This window comes from Priapulus caudatus, unplaced genomic scaffold (genome assembly GCF_000485595.1).
Source record: "Priapulus caudatus unplaced genomic scaffold, Priapulus_caudatus-5.0.1 Scaffold506, whole genome shotgun sequence".
Lineage (NCBI taxonomy): Eukaryota > Metazoa > Priapulida > Priapulimorpha > Priapulimorphida > Priapulidae > Priapulus > Priapulus caudatus.
In genome coordinates this window covers 112,688-128,303 of record NW_014577567.1, presented here as the reverse complement: position 1 = coordinate 128,303, position 15,616 = coordinate 112,688, and the positions used below count along the sequence as shown (strand labels likewise).

General features: G+C 47.3%; 2 protein-coding genes across 2 annotated transcripts in view; one reads left to right on the top strand and one right to left on the bottom strand.

Moving 5' to 3' along the window:
• LOC106811120 (transmembrane protein 120 homolog) overlaps positions 1 to 7,586 on the top strand; it is a 9,068-nt gene extending 1,482 nt beyond the window's left edge. Inside the window, exons 3-11 of the mRNA XM_014814660.1 lie at positions 522 to 632; positions 1,308 to 1,367; positions 1,515 to 1,536; positions 1,952 to 2,163; positions 2,578 to 2,639; positions 3,184 to 3,276; positions 4,166 to 4,230; positions 5,752 to 5,820; positions 6,583 to 7,586. Coding sequence (XP_014670146.1) covers positions 522 to 632; positions 1,308 to 1,367; positions 1,515 to 1,536; positions 1,952 to 2,163; positions 2,578 to 2,639; positions 3,184 to 3,276; positions 4,166 to 4,230; positions 5,752 to 5,820; positions 6,583 to 6,729 — 841 coding nt within the window. The 3' untranslated portion in view covers positions 6,730 to 7,586. The remainder of the gene's footprint in view (positions 1 to 521; positions 633 to 1,307; positions 1,368 to 1,514; positions 1,537 to 1,951; positions 2,164 to 2,577; positions 2,640 to 3,183; positions 3,277 to 4,165; positions 4,231 to 5,751; positions 5,821 to 6,582) is intronic.
• Positions 7,587 to 9,258: 1,672 nt separating this feature from the next.
• LOC106811125 (serine/arginine-rich splicing factor 1-like) lies at positions 9,259 to 14,317 on the bottom strand. Its single transcript, XM_014814666.1, has 4 exons — positions 13,909 to 14,317; positions 13,080 to 13,297; positions 12,430 to 12,602; positions 9,259 to 12,136 (listed from the first exon to the last, which is right to left on the bottom strand). The coding sequence occupies exons 1-4, from the start codon at positions 14,130 to 14,132 to the stop codon at positions 11,972 to 11,974; spliced, it is 780 nt and encodes a 259-aa protein (XP_014670152.1). The 5' UTR covers positions 14,133 to 14,317; the 3' UTR covers positions 9,259 to 11,971.
• Between the last annotated feature and the right edge of the window lie 1,299 nt (positions 14,318 to 15,616).

The window sequence follows — 15,616 nt, the reverse complement described above, 5'->3', positions numbered from 1 at the left end:
TCTCATCATCGCCGCAGCGACCGCGCAGCATCCCTCATCGTCGCCACAGCGACCGCGCAGCATCTCTCATCATCGCCGCAGCGACCGCGCAGCATCCCTCATCCAGCATCCCTCATCGTCGCCGTGGCGACCCCGCAACATCTCTCATCATCGCCGCAGCGTTCGCCCAGCATCCCTCATCGTCGCCGCGGCGACCGCGCAGCATTCCTCATCCAGCATCCCTCATCGTCGCCGTGGCGACCCCGCAACATCTCTCATCATCGCCGCAGCGACCGCGCAGCATCCCTCATCCAGCATCCCTCATCGTCGCCGTGGCGACCCCGCAACATCTCTCATCATCGCCGCAGCGTTCGCCCAGCATCCCTCATCGTCGCCGTGGCGACCGCACAGCATCTCTCATCATCGCCGTGGCGACCGCGCAGCATCTCTCATCATCGCTGCAGCGACCGCTCGCAGCATCCCTCATCGTCGCCACGACGACCGATCGCAGCATCTTTCATCGTCGTCGTTTCTTCCCGCAGGATGCGTCCGGGAGCGGACGAGGAGGGTCGCGTCGCCGAGCTGAGACACGACGTCGCTCGCGTCGAGACGCAGCTGCAGGAGATCCGCGAGACGCTGCCTCGCAAGAACGGGTGAGTGCCGCCGCCTCGCCGCATGCACGCCAGGGGGCGCCTCCGCCTCCCGCGGCGCTGTCGTCGCGGTCGGTGTTGCCGCGGGCGTCCTGCTAGGCGTTCTGCTTCTGGTTCCCGAACCTACGGCGTAGTTCCGTGCCTTCATAGGTGTCGTTCTTTTACTGACGGCGCCCCCTGGTGGGGTTGTGCGGTTGTCTGTTGCTCATTGTGTAAACAGACAGCGCCCTCTAGTGGGGCAGCATGGTTCCTGGTACTTAAACTGACAGTGCCCCCTGGTGGAGCAGTATTGTTCCTGGTACTTGAAGTAACAGCGCCCCCTGGGGGGCAGTACGGCTCCTGGTACTTGAAGTGACAGCGCCCTCTGGTGGGTTCATGTGCTACGCTATCCCCTACTAGTTGCTATTCGTGAACCGGCACTGCCCCCTGGTGGTAGCCAGCAGTGGGGGTTCGGAGGTCGTTGAAGTGTTGGTTCCTTCTTGCCACGTCCCATGCTGGTTCCCTCTGCAATCTGTTTTGCAGCACGATAGTGTGAGGCTGTTGGGATCAGGCTCACCATGATGCGCCGTCATGTAATATAATGTAACGTGGGCATGATGTACGAGCGTTCGTGTGCCGCGCGCCTCGTTCCGTGCTCACGTAATCAGTCGTGGATGATGTTTTCGTTTTCTCGAATAGGACCTACCTGCAGATCATCGTCGGAAACGTCAACGTGTCCATTCTCAACAAGGCGGACAGGTAAGTTGACGTCATCTCGCCCACCTGTAGTAGCTCGTTAACGTGGTAACGATAGGTAAGCTGATTACATTCCGCACACATGTGGCCCGTTGTTATCGTACAGCAGGTAAATTCAACCGTTTATCCATCCCCTTTCCCCCTCATTAGGCCAAAACAAAATATAGGTGTGGTTANTCTCTCTCTCTCTCTCTCTCTTAACTTGTGAATTGCCCTTTTGCTCACTAGCAGGGTTCCGTCAATGCTGTCTGTTTCTCTTCCTGGATATTAGTATCTCGTGAGAACAGGTCTTGTAGGTAGCAGCAGGTCTAAGAAATAGTTGATGTATCCTTTCTGATAAATAATTACTAAATGCATCCATTGTAGATGGCAGCACTGTCCGAGAAATAATTAGTTAATGCATTCATTGTAGGTGGCAGCAAATTTGTTTAATAAAAAATCCTATATAGAGAGAAACTTGGCTTCTAGGTGGCAGCAGCATTGGCATTACATCTTATTAACGGACAGGTATTGAGCGATCGCCATCTTAGCAAAAGAACGATCGTCGTAGACAGCAGCACTGTTAACTCAATAATCGCCCCGCAAAGCGAGTATCCTTCACAAGGTGGCAGCACCGTAATGTCGTCTCGCGTCTCGTTGCCAGGGTCCTGGACGCCATCTTTCTTTTCTTGCTCGTCTGGTACTACTGCACGCTGACGATTCGCGAGAGCATATTACAAGTGAACGGCTCTCGCGTGAAGGGCTGGTGGCGCGCGCACCACTACATCTCCACCGTGCTGAGCGGTCTCATCATCACCTGGTAATTAATCAATTAATTACTAGTGATCGTTAGAATTAATTAATTAGTGTGATTGTAATTAGTATTCAATCTACTAGTGTGTATACTAGTCGTCTATCTACTCGCATACATCTGATGTGTTATACTTAACCAGGGACCTTTTGTCAGAAACAAACTCGTGAAGTTAAGGTTAATGTTAAGACTAATTTTGTGTCGGACAATACGCCCCCATGTCACACAAAATTATAATTTATTATAATATTATTTTATTTAATTTAATTAATATTATCAATATTATAAATTTATTATTATTATAATATTAACATTAACAGTCTTAACATTAACTTTTTCTCGTAGACCATTATCAAAATTAGTGGTAACATTTTGTTGCACTAGCAGTGATTGGTGGCTAACACTGCTTCCGTGTGATTTCAGGCCTGACGGTCCGGTGTACCGCTCTTTCCGAAATCAGTTCATGTGGTTTTGTCTGTACATAGGTAAGTGTCCGAGTCGCTATTGTCATGAGAGAGAGAGAAGCAACACGAGCGAGAAGCGAGAGAGAGAGCAGCATGAGAGAGAAGAGAGAGGAGAGAGGAAGAGAGCGCGAGATAGAGAGAGAATAATTATATATCTATACAGTAGTGTTAGAGCCAAGAGGCCAAGAAAGAAAGAGAATCTATATATTACATTAGTCATCACAACAGTGATCCCCTACCGCAGTGCGCCGCACTAACCATTTATGTGGTTTACTACATATTGCCAGCTTATACGTGCAGGCTCTTCACATATATACTACCCCTATCACTATATATATATATATACTAATATATACATAATACATATACATATATACATATATATAGTCATACATAGAATTTCATAGTTGCGGCTATATGCAGCGTCTTCCAATTATATAGTATATATATATATATATATATGATATATATTATATATACTATATACATATACCAAGTATATTAATAGCATACATATATATATATATATATAATATATATATATATTATAATACATGATTTGCAGCTATAGTGCAGCTCTTCCAATACCAATACCAGCGGGGATGTCTCTACCGACTCAAAGCTCTGGGAGAGAGACACAACATGGACATCACAATCGGTGAGTGTCTTCTCCGACTCCTCTTCTAACAAATTTGCGATCACATGTACCTTCTCCCTTAGTATTGTACCTCCTCCCTTATGTAGGTTCTTTGTACGAGAGTTAGTAATCCGCTGTATATCCTGTTGATACTGCTAGACAAAAGAGGAGATTTGAAAAACTGGTTGCTTAATAGTGTTTTTTTTCCTTCTCGCTGTTGCCGCGGTTCTGTTGTTTAGTTTGTTTACGTTCAGTCGGGCGTGAAACTACTTACACCTTGTAGTTGCTTTTGTTGTCAGTTCACTCGCCTGTCCTTCTCGCATGTCCTTCAACATAATTAAGCTTGCCTCACTATCGTCGAGTTTTTTGTTGTCTTTTTGGCGTGTTCTGAAGGGCTGTCATGACAAAACCTGTGCGATGTATGACCGCCGTTAGATACAATAATGTAACCCAAACCCAGGGGTAGGGTTACATTATTGTATCTAGACCGCCGTGAGCGCGTGTGTACGTGCGTGCATGCGTCGGTGCGCGTGTGCGAGTATACGTGCGTGCGTGAGTGTGTGCGTGTTTGTGTGTGTATGTGTGTGTGTGTGTGTGTGTGTGTGTGTGTGTGTGTGTGTGGTGCGTGTTTGTGTCGTGTTGTATGCGTGCGTGCATGCGTAGGTGTGTGATGTTCACGTGTGTGTTTGTGGTGTGTCCTGTGTGTGTGTGCGAGTATGTGCGTGTGTGTGCGTGCGTGCGTGCGTGCGTGTGTGTGTGTGCGTGCGTTTGTGCATGCATGCATGGATGCGCGTGTTTGAGTATACGTGCGTGCGTGCGTGCGTGCGTGCGTGCGTGCGTGCGTGCGCGTGCAACCTTGCTCTTCACAGCGCATCACTGACGTCTCCTCTTCTTCTCTCTGTTATTTCAGATGGATTCCATCAGTGGATGTGGAAGGGCCTCACCTTTCTTCTTCCGTTCCTCGCCATCGGCTACGTAAGTTTCCTTCCATTGTGTCGTGTCTTGTCCATTGTCCAACTGCTGTCTGCTGTCGGCTGCAATGATGATGATGATGACGACGACGACGATGTTGATGATGATGGCAGTGGTGGTGGTGGTGGTGGTGGTGATGATTTTAATGATGTTGATGATGTTGATGATGTTGATGATGACGATGATATAACATGATTGTTATATTACGTAAAATGATATATATGTATATATGTATATATATATATATATTTATTTATTTATTTATCATAGTAAAACGACGGGGGGGGGGGCACAATATTACAAGCGAAAGGACGAAATCCCGGGAGAGAGAGGATAAGCTCATGATTTTATCCCCCACGAAACTCTCCCGAACCTCATGTCTTTGCCCCCTATTACCCTATTCATCCTATTTATCCTATTTATTTATTCAGGACGCGAGTGATTGACAACCCATCGACCAGAGCCGGTAGACTCGAAATTTCGAATTCGAGAATCGGAAATTGCTCCGGCCATTAGTCGCGGAGCTATTTAATGTATTGATCGCCACATCGATCCCCTCCCCTTCCCCTCCTCTCATCCTCTCTTCCTCCCATTCCCTCCCCTTCTCTCCCTTCCCCCCTCCGCCTCCCCACTCTACTGAGTCCATGAATATTTTTTTTCCTCTCCCCCTCCTCTCATCCTCCCATCCCCTCCCTTCCCCCTCCCCCTACCGAGTCTATTTCCTCTCCTTTCTCCTCCCCTCCCTTCCCTTCCCCCTCCTCCTCCACCGAGACCACGAATATTTCTCCACCCTCTTTGGTGCGGCCCACGCAATTACCCTGGCTTCGTGCCAAGTATTCGCAACTGCTACATCCTTCTCCACCGAGGATAGGGTGTTTCTGATGATGAAAGGTCGTAATTCACTCACTGACGCACACACGAGCGCGCGGGCGTGTAGCATCTGCTGCTGCTGCTCTTACGACACTCTCTCTTTNCTTTAGAGCCGCCCTCCCGATGAGACGCTGCAGATGAGCCCCGACGCTCTGCGGCTTTGTTTTGTATTGTGATTGGCTAACATAGTGCGTGTGTGTGTGGCGGTGTTAGTGATGTGTTTTGCCTTGTGTTGCTAACATAGTGCGTGTGTGTGTGGCGGTGTTAGTGACTGTGTTGTGTTTATCTTGTGTTGGCTAACATAGTGGGCGTGTGTGTGTGGCGTGTTAGTGATGTGGTTTTTATCTGTGTTGGGCTAACATAGTGGCGTGTGTGTGTGGCGGTGTTAGTGATGTGTTTTTATCTCGTGTTGCTAACATAGTGCGTGTGTGTGTGGCGGTGTTAGTGATGTGTTTTGCCTTGTGTTGCTAACATAATGTGCGTGTGTGTGTGAATGTGCGTGTGTGCGCGCCACGTGTGTGTGTATGTGCGCGCACGTGTTGTGTGCTGTTTGTGCGCGCACTGTGTATGTGCGCGCACGTGTGTGTGTGTGTGTGCGCGTGCGTGTGCGTGCGTGGCAGTGTTACTCATGCGTGTTTTCCCCTCCGGTTGCAGGTGTTTCAGCTGTATAACGCCTACGTATTATATCACCTCAGCTTCGACCCACAGTGTCAGGAATGGCAGGTGAGTATATTATAATATATCATCAGGAGTGTATCATATAGACTATATACTACTATATACTACTATATACTACTATATACACTCTATATATACTCCTGATATCATCATTGACGGGTAAGGGACAGGGTGGGTGGCGAGTGAAGAGTAGGGTCAGGGTTAGGATCAACAAATTTCACTCTCGCCGTGGGGTGTTTGCCAGTTGGCTTAAACTGACGGTCTCTTTCCCTTCTCCTTCTCTCTCTCCACCTCCTCTCTCTCGCTCTCTGTCGCTCTCTACCTCCCGTTGTCCCTTCCTACTCCCTCCGTCCCTCCCTCACTCCGTCCCTCCCTCCCTCCTCTTTATGGTCAACTATTAACCCTATCTTTACTCGCTCTCTCTCTCTCTCTCAATCTCTCTCTCCTCTCTATCTATCTTTTTACTCTCTCTCTCTCTCTCTCCCGCTCACCATCTTTCTTTCTCACTCTCTCTCTCTCTTTCTCACTCTCACCCTCTTCCTCTTTCTTTCTCACTCACTCTCTCTCTTTTTCTCACTCTCTCCCTCTTTCTTTCTCACTCTCTCTCTCTCTCTCCCTCTTTCTCACCCTCTCCCTCTTTCTTTCTCACTCACTCTCTCTCTCCACTCTATCTACCTTTTTACTCTCTCTCTCTCTCTCTCTCTCTCTTTCTCACTCTCACCCTCTCTCTTTCTCCCTCTTTCTTTCTCACTCTCACTCTCTCCCTCTTTCTTTCTCACTCACTCACTCTCTCTCTCTCTATTCCAGGTTCCCGTGTTGAGCTTCATCTTCCTGCTGTTGTTCACGGGGAACACGCTCACGATGATCATTGTAGTGAAGAACAAGGTTCAGGAAGTTCTCCAGCGGCCGGGCAGCAGCACCGACCGCCTCAAGAACAAGTACAAGATGGCGTGAGCGCCGCTGCGCGCCTGCAGGGGGCGCCACTGCAGCGGCCGGACAGCAGCACCGACCGCCTCAAGAACAAGTACAAGATGGCGTCGCCGCCACTACGCACCAGCAGGGGGCGCCAGTGCAGCGTGTGTGTCAGCGATGTATATTTAGTACAGAGGGTGCTGTACAAATTGTAAGAGAGAGAGAGAGACAGAGTAATGCAGAGGGAGGCGCCACACTGTGCAGAAGTAATACAGTAGAGGAAATGTAGGGGGCGCCACACTGTGCAGAAGTAATACAGAGGCTGGTAATACAGTAAAGGAAATGTAGGGGGCGCCACACTGTGTAGAAGTAATACAGAGGCTAGTAATGCAGTAGAGGAAATGTAGAGGGTGCCATGCAATGCTGTTAGTGTAGAGATGATATATGCCATTAGTGTGAACAGGGTTCAGTACAGGTGTTAAATTGTTTTAAAGCCATCTATGACAATCTCCGTAGCTTTTGAAGTCGCAGTGTATCGGCGTAAATATATGTTGTGAACTGTTTTGAGATTCCCCCAATCATACAATATTTACACCGGGGAGAAATACACATTTTTCCGGAAATAGCCGAACGGTTCCGAATCGTACCAAGTCAGAACGATTTGTTTCGTTTTTTTATATTTAAAAAAAATATTTTCCTGTTTAGGGTTAGGGCTAGGGTTCATGTATACAATACATGTGTACACATGTGTGGAAAATGTGTATTTCTCCCCGGTGCATGATTCCAATCATACAGCTAGTTGGTCGTGGTCAACGCGGTGTTGGCAGAAAGATGCGAGGGGTTTAGGGTTAGGATTAGGGTTAGGTTTTTTTTATATTTAAGTGCCTAGTAGTCATATCCTAAGTGCCTAGTAGTCATATCATATCGCATCTATCTGCCGGGTGCGGTCAACGCGGGGTTGCAGCGCCATCTAGTGCACGAAAAATGTATGAACGGCTGTTAGGCTTACCGTTATAGAATTATAGTTATCAAAATGTGCACAAAGTACGTAGCTACCGACGTAGCTGTTGCAGTTGTACAATTTCGTTGGACCACTTATTAATAATTAACAGTGTATTAAGGTAACAGTTTAAAAGTAGTAGGTAAATGTTTTGCTGTGTCAGTTGACGCAGAAATATCCCTTGCTGTTGTTCGCAACAGTATCTTACAGTGCTTAGTTACCGTTCGCTCTACCATAGAAATAAGATTCTAACTAATTCTCTCTATATATATAATACGTAGAAGGTAATATCGTCTTCCTATACGCGAGTTATGCCGACTCCAAGGCATTGTCCTGTCTACCCACTGATCTCTGTAATACTTGATATGTACTTGAACTATATTACTGTGCAATGATGAACTAATATATATTAACTTATTATTGTGCAATTGCGAAGTGGAAAAGTACTCAATTAGTATCTTAGTATATATTGATCAGTGTGTGTGCTTGTATGTGTCGCATGGAATAAAAACGCAATGGACCGCAATATATTAGTTGTGTTTCAGATTTTTCGAGAGAATTTGATTTTTTCCCTTTACAAGAACGCGTGCAAATTTAATGGATACCACACATTTCTCCCGAATCTTACATGGGGTGGGGGATGGGGAGAGAAATAGGCATCCCTGGCCGCTGCTAGTGCAATGTAACCACTTATCTCAATATACAAAATGTAACTATACTTAGTATCAGTATATATAATCTAGGGCCAACCTAACACACGAGTAAACTTCTTTTTGCATTATATGAGATACTCACACCACGATGGTTCATTATAAATGCAATGTCAATTATTAATAATATACCGAATATTATTTCAATTATTTACTAGCCGTGTGTCATCGGCGAAGGCAAGTTCAATATATCCAGGGCCGTAGCAAGAGGGAACGAGAGAGTGAGGGAGAAAGAGAGAGAGAAGGGGGGAGGAGGTGGAGAAAGAGTAGATGAGAAAGGGATAGAGGAATTTTGCATCCGCAATTGTACTGTTATAATACGCGGTGTGCGTATCGCATCCTTAACGTATTATGAACTTTGCCCCTTCAGGGAAAATGAATCGATCAACTACGGCACTGATATCTGGGAGGGTGGCAAGCCGAGGAGCCGAGGCTGCGTGACAAGAATTGAACTCCTGGACTGTTGGTACCAAGTTTAACAGACTATGCAGCGTCACAGATTTCACCGTTACAGAAGTATATGAATATTAACAGTCAAGATTTTTGTCAAGATTGGATGTGCTTGTATGTTTGAACGCACATGCCTAATACATTCTATTTCAAAAGCAAAACTAAAAGTATTTACTGCCAGCTTTCAACAGAAAAAAATTAACGTACGAAATTAATTTACAAAATAGATATTCCCAGTTATTTTCGCCATTCGTTATAATCAGGTAAACCTGCGATGCGTTAGTCCTTTCTTTCCGATCCCAGACAACAGAGCTGGTGTGATGCGACGTATTATTACTTTTGTTAAGTTGCTCTTTTAATACAAAACACTATTCAATTCAACTCCAAACAAACAACGCAACGTCACAAAAATTCATATTTTTAAAACCACCATTTAATCATCTCGCTAACTCTACAAATACCGCATGCGGTCACACGAACGAACAACACGACAACGAACAGATAAAAAAACACGATTTCAATAAGCAGGAAGAGGAAAAGGGGAAGGGGAGATGCAGGAGCAGGAGCAAGCAAGATTGACCTTGAACCGACGACGTCTGCGCGCCAGAAACGCGCGACGGCGGGAAAGGAGACAGACTTCGCCATCAAGCGCTCGCTGGCTCCACCTATAGGACAGAGCCGCCTCCCTCGAGCGTCGAACGCCACACACGGTGCAGGCGCGTCACCCGCGGCGCACCGGGGCCAAGCACGCCGGGATGCTACTTACCACGAGACACTCAGCCCTGAAAATCGCCGCTGCAAGACGGGAATGAGGTGGCGTAAGAGGAGAGAGAGGGGAGGAAGAGGAGGCGGTAAGAGGAGTGTGACGGGAGGAGAAAAAAAGAATAAAGACAGTTAGAGGATGAAGAGGGAATGGGAGGAAGAGTAGAATGATGAAGAGGGAGGGGAAGGAATAGGAGGATGAAGAGGGGGGAGGAAGAGGGGGAGGAAGAGGAGGATGAAGAGAGAGGGGGAGGAGGTATATCCTCGATGGCATCTGCGAGTTTCCTGAAATTGTAAGGTCACTGCAAGGACTCGCTCCGGGCGGTGAGACTCCGGAATGGCGCGGACGCCTATCCCGGAAGCCCGGAGCGTGCTTACCTGTTAAGGGGGAGAGACACAATGTCCTAGAACGATATCCGAATGGGGGATTCCTTTACGTTATCCTAGACTCCAGACTCCTCCCTCTCTCGCTCAGCGCTTCTTACTCCTGATCTCTCCAATTTTATCACAAGTACTCCTAAAGATTCCGGAATATGAGGAATTCCAAATCCATGGATTTGGCTACGTTTCCTCCTCCAATTTTATCCAAGTATCCAGAATTCCGTTTCCTATCCGTGTTTTCTTTAATCCGCATACATGGGCATGTGTCCTTTCCAAATTTAAAGTATCCAAACTCCAACTATCCGTTCTGCTAATCCTCATAAGAAGTTGGATGAGTTTCCAGGGACTTTTGTCCAAAGAGTTCGCATCCAATTATATCATAGTATCCAGAAAGTAAACATCCCTTTCAGGTCCTTAATCCATTCCTTAATCCGCTCCTTATTCCGGGGGAATTCTGTAATATTGGAAATAATATCCTAGTATCCACAGAGGGACCATCACTTTCAGGTCCTTAATCCAATCCTTATTCCGGGGGAATTCTGTAACTTTGGAAAATTGAAAATATCGAGGTTTCCTTCTCCAATTCTATCCTAGCATCCAGAATCCAACCTTCCCTTTATCCGCTGCTTATTCCGAGGACATCGCACAGTCCCATCCCGTGATTCCTTCCGATAAATAATCGCGCTCCCTCTCTCTCCAGTTTAATGCCTTAGCGAGTGCGATGTCTAGATTTATCCTCCCAATGACATCCGACTTTCCGCGAGCCTCTCCTCCAAATCATACAAGTACTCCTCCAAATCCGATCACACGATCCAGTGTGTGAATCTGACAAAAGGAAGTAAAATCAGTTTATTACGAAGAACGAGCAGGCAGGCAGGCGGTAGACAAGTGGGTGTGCGGGTGGGAGGGGTGTGTGCGTTGGAAATGTAGACAAGACACATGAATATTTCAACCTCTAATGACCTTCAGCGGTAAACAGACGAGACAAGGACAACAGACAAAACTTCTATAACAGTTAAAAATCGTTAAAACGCGCCACAAATCCCAACCTTTGACAGCAGTTTCCTAACGCTGATGCTACCTTCGCATCCCAACGCCACCTCAACGCAAAACCGCACATTTCTTCTACACCGACAATGGAATCGAAACGTTACACAAGCTACATGACTCTTTGGAAGCATTTACACGCATTTTTTTCGTGAGACGCTACGACTGATGACGCCGTCGATACAAATTATACTTTCTGTACACACTACTTTAGACAATCCGTGGGTCAGTACGACCTACGATGGAGACAGGGGATCCATCCGACCGAGCAACCCCCTCCACGCGCGCGTGCGTCGTTATTTACACTGGCAACGTATCGGGCGTGGACGGCACCCACGGATACAGAGACTGTGGCGCGCGTACGTCGACACGCGAGGTTATTAGAGCGAGCGTCCACATCTCGCATACTCTCACACAGATCGAACAACCGATGTGGACGGCAACGGGGGGCCAAAAGGACGCGTCTCCTCCAACATTCTCCTTTCTATTCATTTGACATTCTACACGGAACTAGTGAAACCTCCTAAGCAAACAAGTGGATCTACTCTCGCGACGCAAAAACCGGGACCGTCGCGTCGCGCGAGAAAGAACGACTGGTACTCACTCGTAAACGAAAATGCGCGCGGATGTCCGCGACAGAAAAGGGGTGGATGCGCGTGCCGGTTGGAAAATGGAATGTAGTGACTTTGTTTTCGGCAACCCCTCGCGACGACGACGACCGAAACGTGCTCGCGTCGGACGACGACGACGTCGGGGGGGAAGGGGAGAAGGAGAAAAAACGCGCAAGGAGCGATCGCGAAATCGTTTTCGACAGGGCGGATCGAGACACTTACACGTGCCACTGATACGCTAGATGAAGCTGCTGCTGCTGCTGCTGCTAGTGTTCCACCGATGAGACACTTCTCTCTGCGCCGTCGCGGCGACGACCTCCCCTTTACGAGCGTGAGCGGGAGCGGGACCTCCGGGCGGGCGAGTAGCTCGGAGACGCACGGCGGCCGCGCGCCGGCGTGACGCTACGGCTTCGCGACCTTCCTCCGCCACCAGAGGGCGGGCTGCCGCCGCGGTAGTCCTCCTTCACGCGGACGTAGCTCGTCTCCCCCTGAAAGAAACGTCGATCGTTGCGCGTTACGAGTGTGAGATGACGGTGGAGAGAGCAACTTTAATCGACACTGAACCGTGTGGTCGCAAATCCTTATGCCAACACCGTGACCCCCTTCCTTATCTCTCCTGCCTGTCTGTCTGTTTGTCAATCACTCACTCGCTCGCTCGCTCTCTCTCTCTCCCTCTCTTTCTTGCACCCTCCCTCCCTCCCCCCTCTCTTTCTATCCAACCTCCCTCTTTTCTCTACCCTTCCCTCCCTCCCTCCCTAACACCCTCTCATCTCTCTCTCACCTCGTGCGACCTGAACTTGGAGTCGTCTAGCTTGCGTACGGCATACTTCATGTCCTCGCTGCGCAGGAACTCGACGACGCCCGTGCCGTCCCGGTACACGTCCGCGTAGCACACATCACCCGCCTCCCGCATGTGGTCCTTGAGGTCCTGCCAGCTGCCAGTCGGCGGCAGTCCTGAAAGACAAGAGAACGGCTGCGCTCAGGACAATAGAACGACATTCTACAGAACGGCTGCACTCAGAACAAGAACAAAATTAGCATTGATCTTAAAACGTTTAGCAATTAAATTTATTCTTGTAGACTGATGCCAGAAATATCGTAAAGTTACACATTGTATAGGTACACATGTAGGTCCAGCCTACAGAAGTTTTTAATTTTACGAATTTTATTTTTCACAACAGGATATCTATCCTTCATGGTATTAATTGAGACTAGCTCAAGATAGAAGATCAGTAACATGTTCGCTATTAGGTGAAAATATGTTTCTATATATTTTTCCTGATTGTGCATGTATTTACGACTTAGTATTTATGTTTATCTGATTGTGCATGTATTTACGACATAGTATTTACGTTTTTCCGAGTGTGCATGTATTTAAGACATAATTCCTTTACTCGAGAGTTAAGCTGGTGACAGATGAGAGACACTCACCCGTGACGATGACGCGGTAGTCGGAACGTCGCGAGGGAGGGCCTGACCGCCTCCCACCGCCGCGGTCGCCCCCTCCTCCCCCGCGCCCGTAGCCGCCGCCGCCGCCGCCCCCACCCCCGCGTCCTCCCGGCCCACCGCCCCCGCGCGGGAACTCCACTCGTAGCTTGTATCCGTCGTAGTCGTATCCGTCCCTCGAGTGAACGGCGTCATCCGCGTCCCTGGTTGGAGAGAAAATGCGGATGGAATCACAACGTCGACGACGAGGGCAGCGTGGAAAACAAAGTTCCAGTTAAGTTTCCGATAAAAATACTGATTACTAGTAACAGGGTAGTTACGGGCACATAGGCCTACGGTATTCTCGAAGTGTAGTTTTTTCATTCACAGTGGCTATATGCCCGGCAGCCGGCGTATATCTGACGGCTGCCGGGCACGGTCTTCGATTTCTTAAATGCCCGGCAGTTTTTAATTTTTAGCGTTATCTCAAGTAAACAAGGGTTAGGGTTAGAGTTAGGATTAGGGTTAGGGTTAGGGTTAGGGTTAGGGTTAGGTTTAGGGCTAGAGTTAGGGTTTTTGTTAGGTTTAGGGTTAGGGTTAGAGTTAGGGCTAGAGTTAGGGTTTTTGTTAGGTTTAGGGTTAGGGTTAGAGTTAGGGTTAAGAACTGCCGGGCATTTAGGAAAACGAAGACCGTGCCCGGCTGCCGGGCATATAGCCACAGCGTTTAGGAAAACGAAGACCGTGCCCGGCTGCCGGGCATATAGCCACAGCGTTTTTCATTAGCAGACTGAGATTGATTGGTTTTCTACCGGCTACGCCGTTTTTTTACCCTTACCTCGAATCCTCGAACTCCACGAAAGCGAAAGGCGGACCGCGTCTGTTCTTCACGTCGATGAAAACTATTTTTCCGTACTTATAGAATAAATCCTCAATGTCCTTCGAACGAATATCCGGAGGAAGATTTCCCACGTAGATGCGGCAGTCGTTGTTCCTCATTCTTCCTCCACCGTCCCGTCCATCCCTTCCGTCCCGTCCGTCCCGCCCGTCCCGGTCAGACATAATCAAATATATAGAATGGAATTTAAAGATGTAACGTTACCCTTTCTTTTGATCGAGTTATCAAAGCTAGATGCTTTCAGATGTATTAAGCAAGTATTCGATTCCAAATCAGATTTCAACACAAAGACAAAACGAAGATAGGATAATGGAGGACTCGCCACGCTAACAAAAGCGCCACCTAGCGGAAAATGTCACGTGCTTAGTGAACACGTGCTGGAAAAGCAGGGCTTTTATTTCTACGAAAACTTCGAGCAAAAAGCTTGAGAGCAAAAAAATTCGAAAAAAAAACAACGAAAATTGCAGATTACCATAATTTATGTGTATTAAATAAAGCCAAGGTGCCTATGGCCCTATACCCCCGAAATTTCAAGCAGCAAATATAAAATGAGGCAAAAATGAATTATTTTAACATTGCACGTTTGTACTTGCCTATATATATGTGATAGGTAAAAAAATTGCTCAGGAATACGTTAATTCAAAGCTTTTAGATTACAAAGTGAAAGTGTCGGGCCGAATGTTTCAAACAGCGTTTACTTTTGCCGCTCTGCAGCAATGTTATGACGTATTACCTCGTCATCAATAAATGAGCCGAAGTCATAGAACCGCCATTATACAGAACCGCAGCAAAAAGCGATTTTTGAGTTGTTTTCGTTGAGCAAATATATAGGCTTGATACATATTTTTACAGTTTCATTTTCAAAGATAACGTTCACAAAAAGTGCGTGGTCGACGACATCTTTAATAAAAAAAAAACAGAACAGGCTAGATAATTATGCAACCGTTATAAATATAATATATAATAAAGCTAGCTGACTCGTTATTAAATGAAACTACACTGAAACAATGGCATGCTGCTAAATCTGAATTATTGCGAGTTTGGCGTTCCCGCTAATGAGATATGAACATACAGATTGTGAGTGCAAACTTTTTAGGCACCACAAACATGTGATGGGCTTAAAAATCTCTTATTCACCACAAACGGATTGTTGGAGCACAAGTTTTGCAACCACAAACAGTTGGCGGGCCTGAATAATTTTTAACCACTACAAACAGTTTGTGGGCCTAAAATGTCTTAGCCACCACAAACATATTGTGGGTAAAATTCCGCAGAATCCTCAAATCCTATAAATCTCTATGATATTATTTACTCCTGCAATATTATTGGAGTGGATATATGGTTTCCCACTGCATGGGTAAACATCAGGTTTAGCGTCGTAAATTAATTTGCAAACGCCACCGCCAGATGGCGCTACGCGGTCTAGCTGAGTTTCGTGCGTAGCAGTGGAACATCGTCAGCACTCTCGTAGTTCTAGTACAGGGTAGCGAAGGAGCAGTGTAGGGAGGGGGAGGAGGAGGGGGGAGGAAGTTTAGAGTAGTACTAGTAGGTGGAGTAGGGAGAAGCTAGTGAAGAATGAGGAGGGGAGAAGTTGGTGGAGAAGGAGGGGGAGAAGGGAGCTGGTGGAGGAGGAGGGGGAGAAGGGAGC

Bases quoted from the DNA above. Each gene is read 5' to 3' on its own strand.
- LOC106811125 (XM_014814666.1), bottom strand. From the start codon at position 14,132: ATGTCTGACCGGGACGGGCGGGACGGACGGGACGGAAGGGATGGACGG. The intron at 13,298-13,908 runs GTAAGGGTAAAA...CTCTCCAACCAG, and splicing joins GTGGAGTTCGAGGATTCGAG to GGACGCGGATGACGCCGTTC. The intron at 12,603-13,079 runs GTGAGTGTCTCT...CTTGTCTTTCAG, and splicing joins CTACCGCGTCATCGTCACGG to GACTGCCGCCGACTGGCAGC.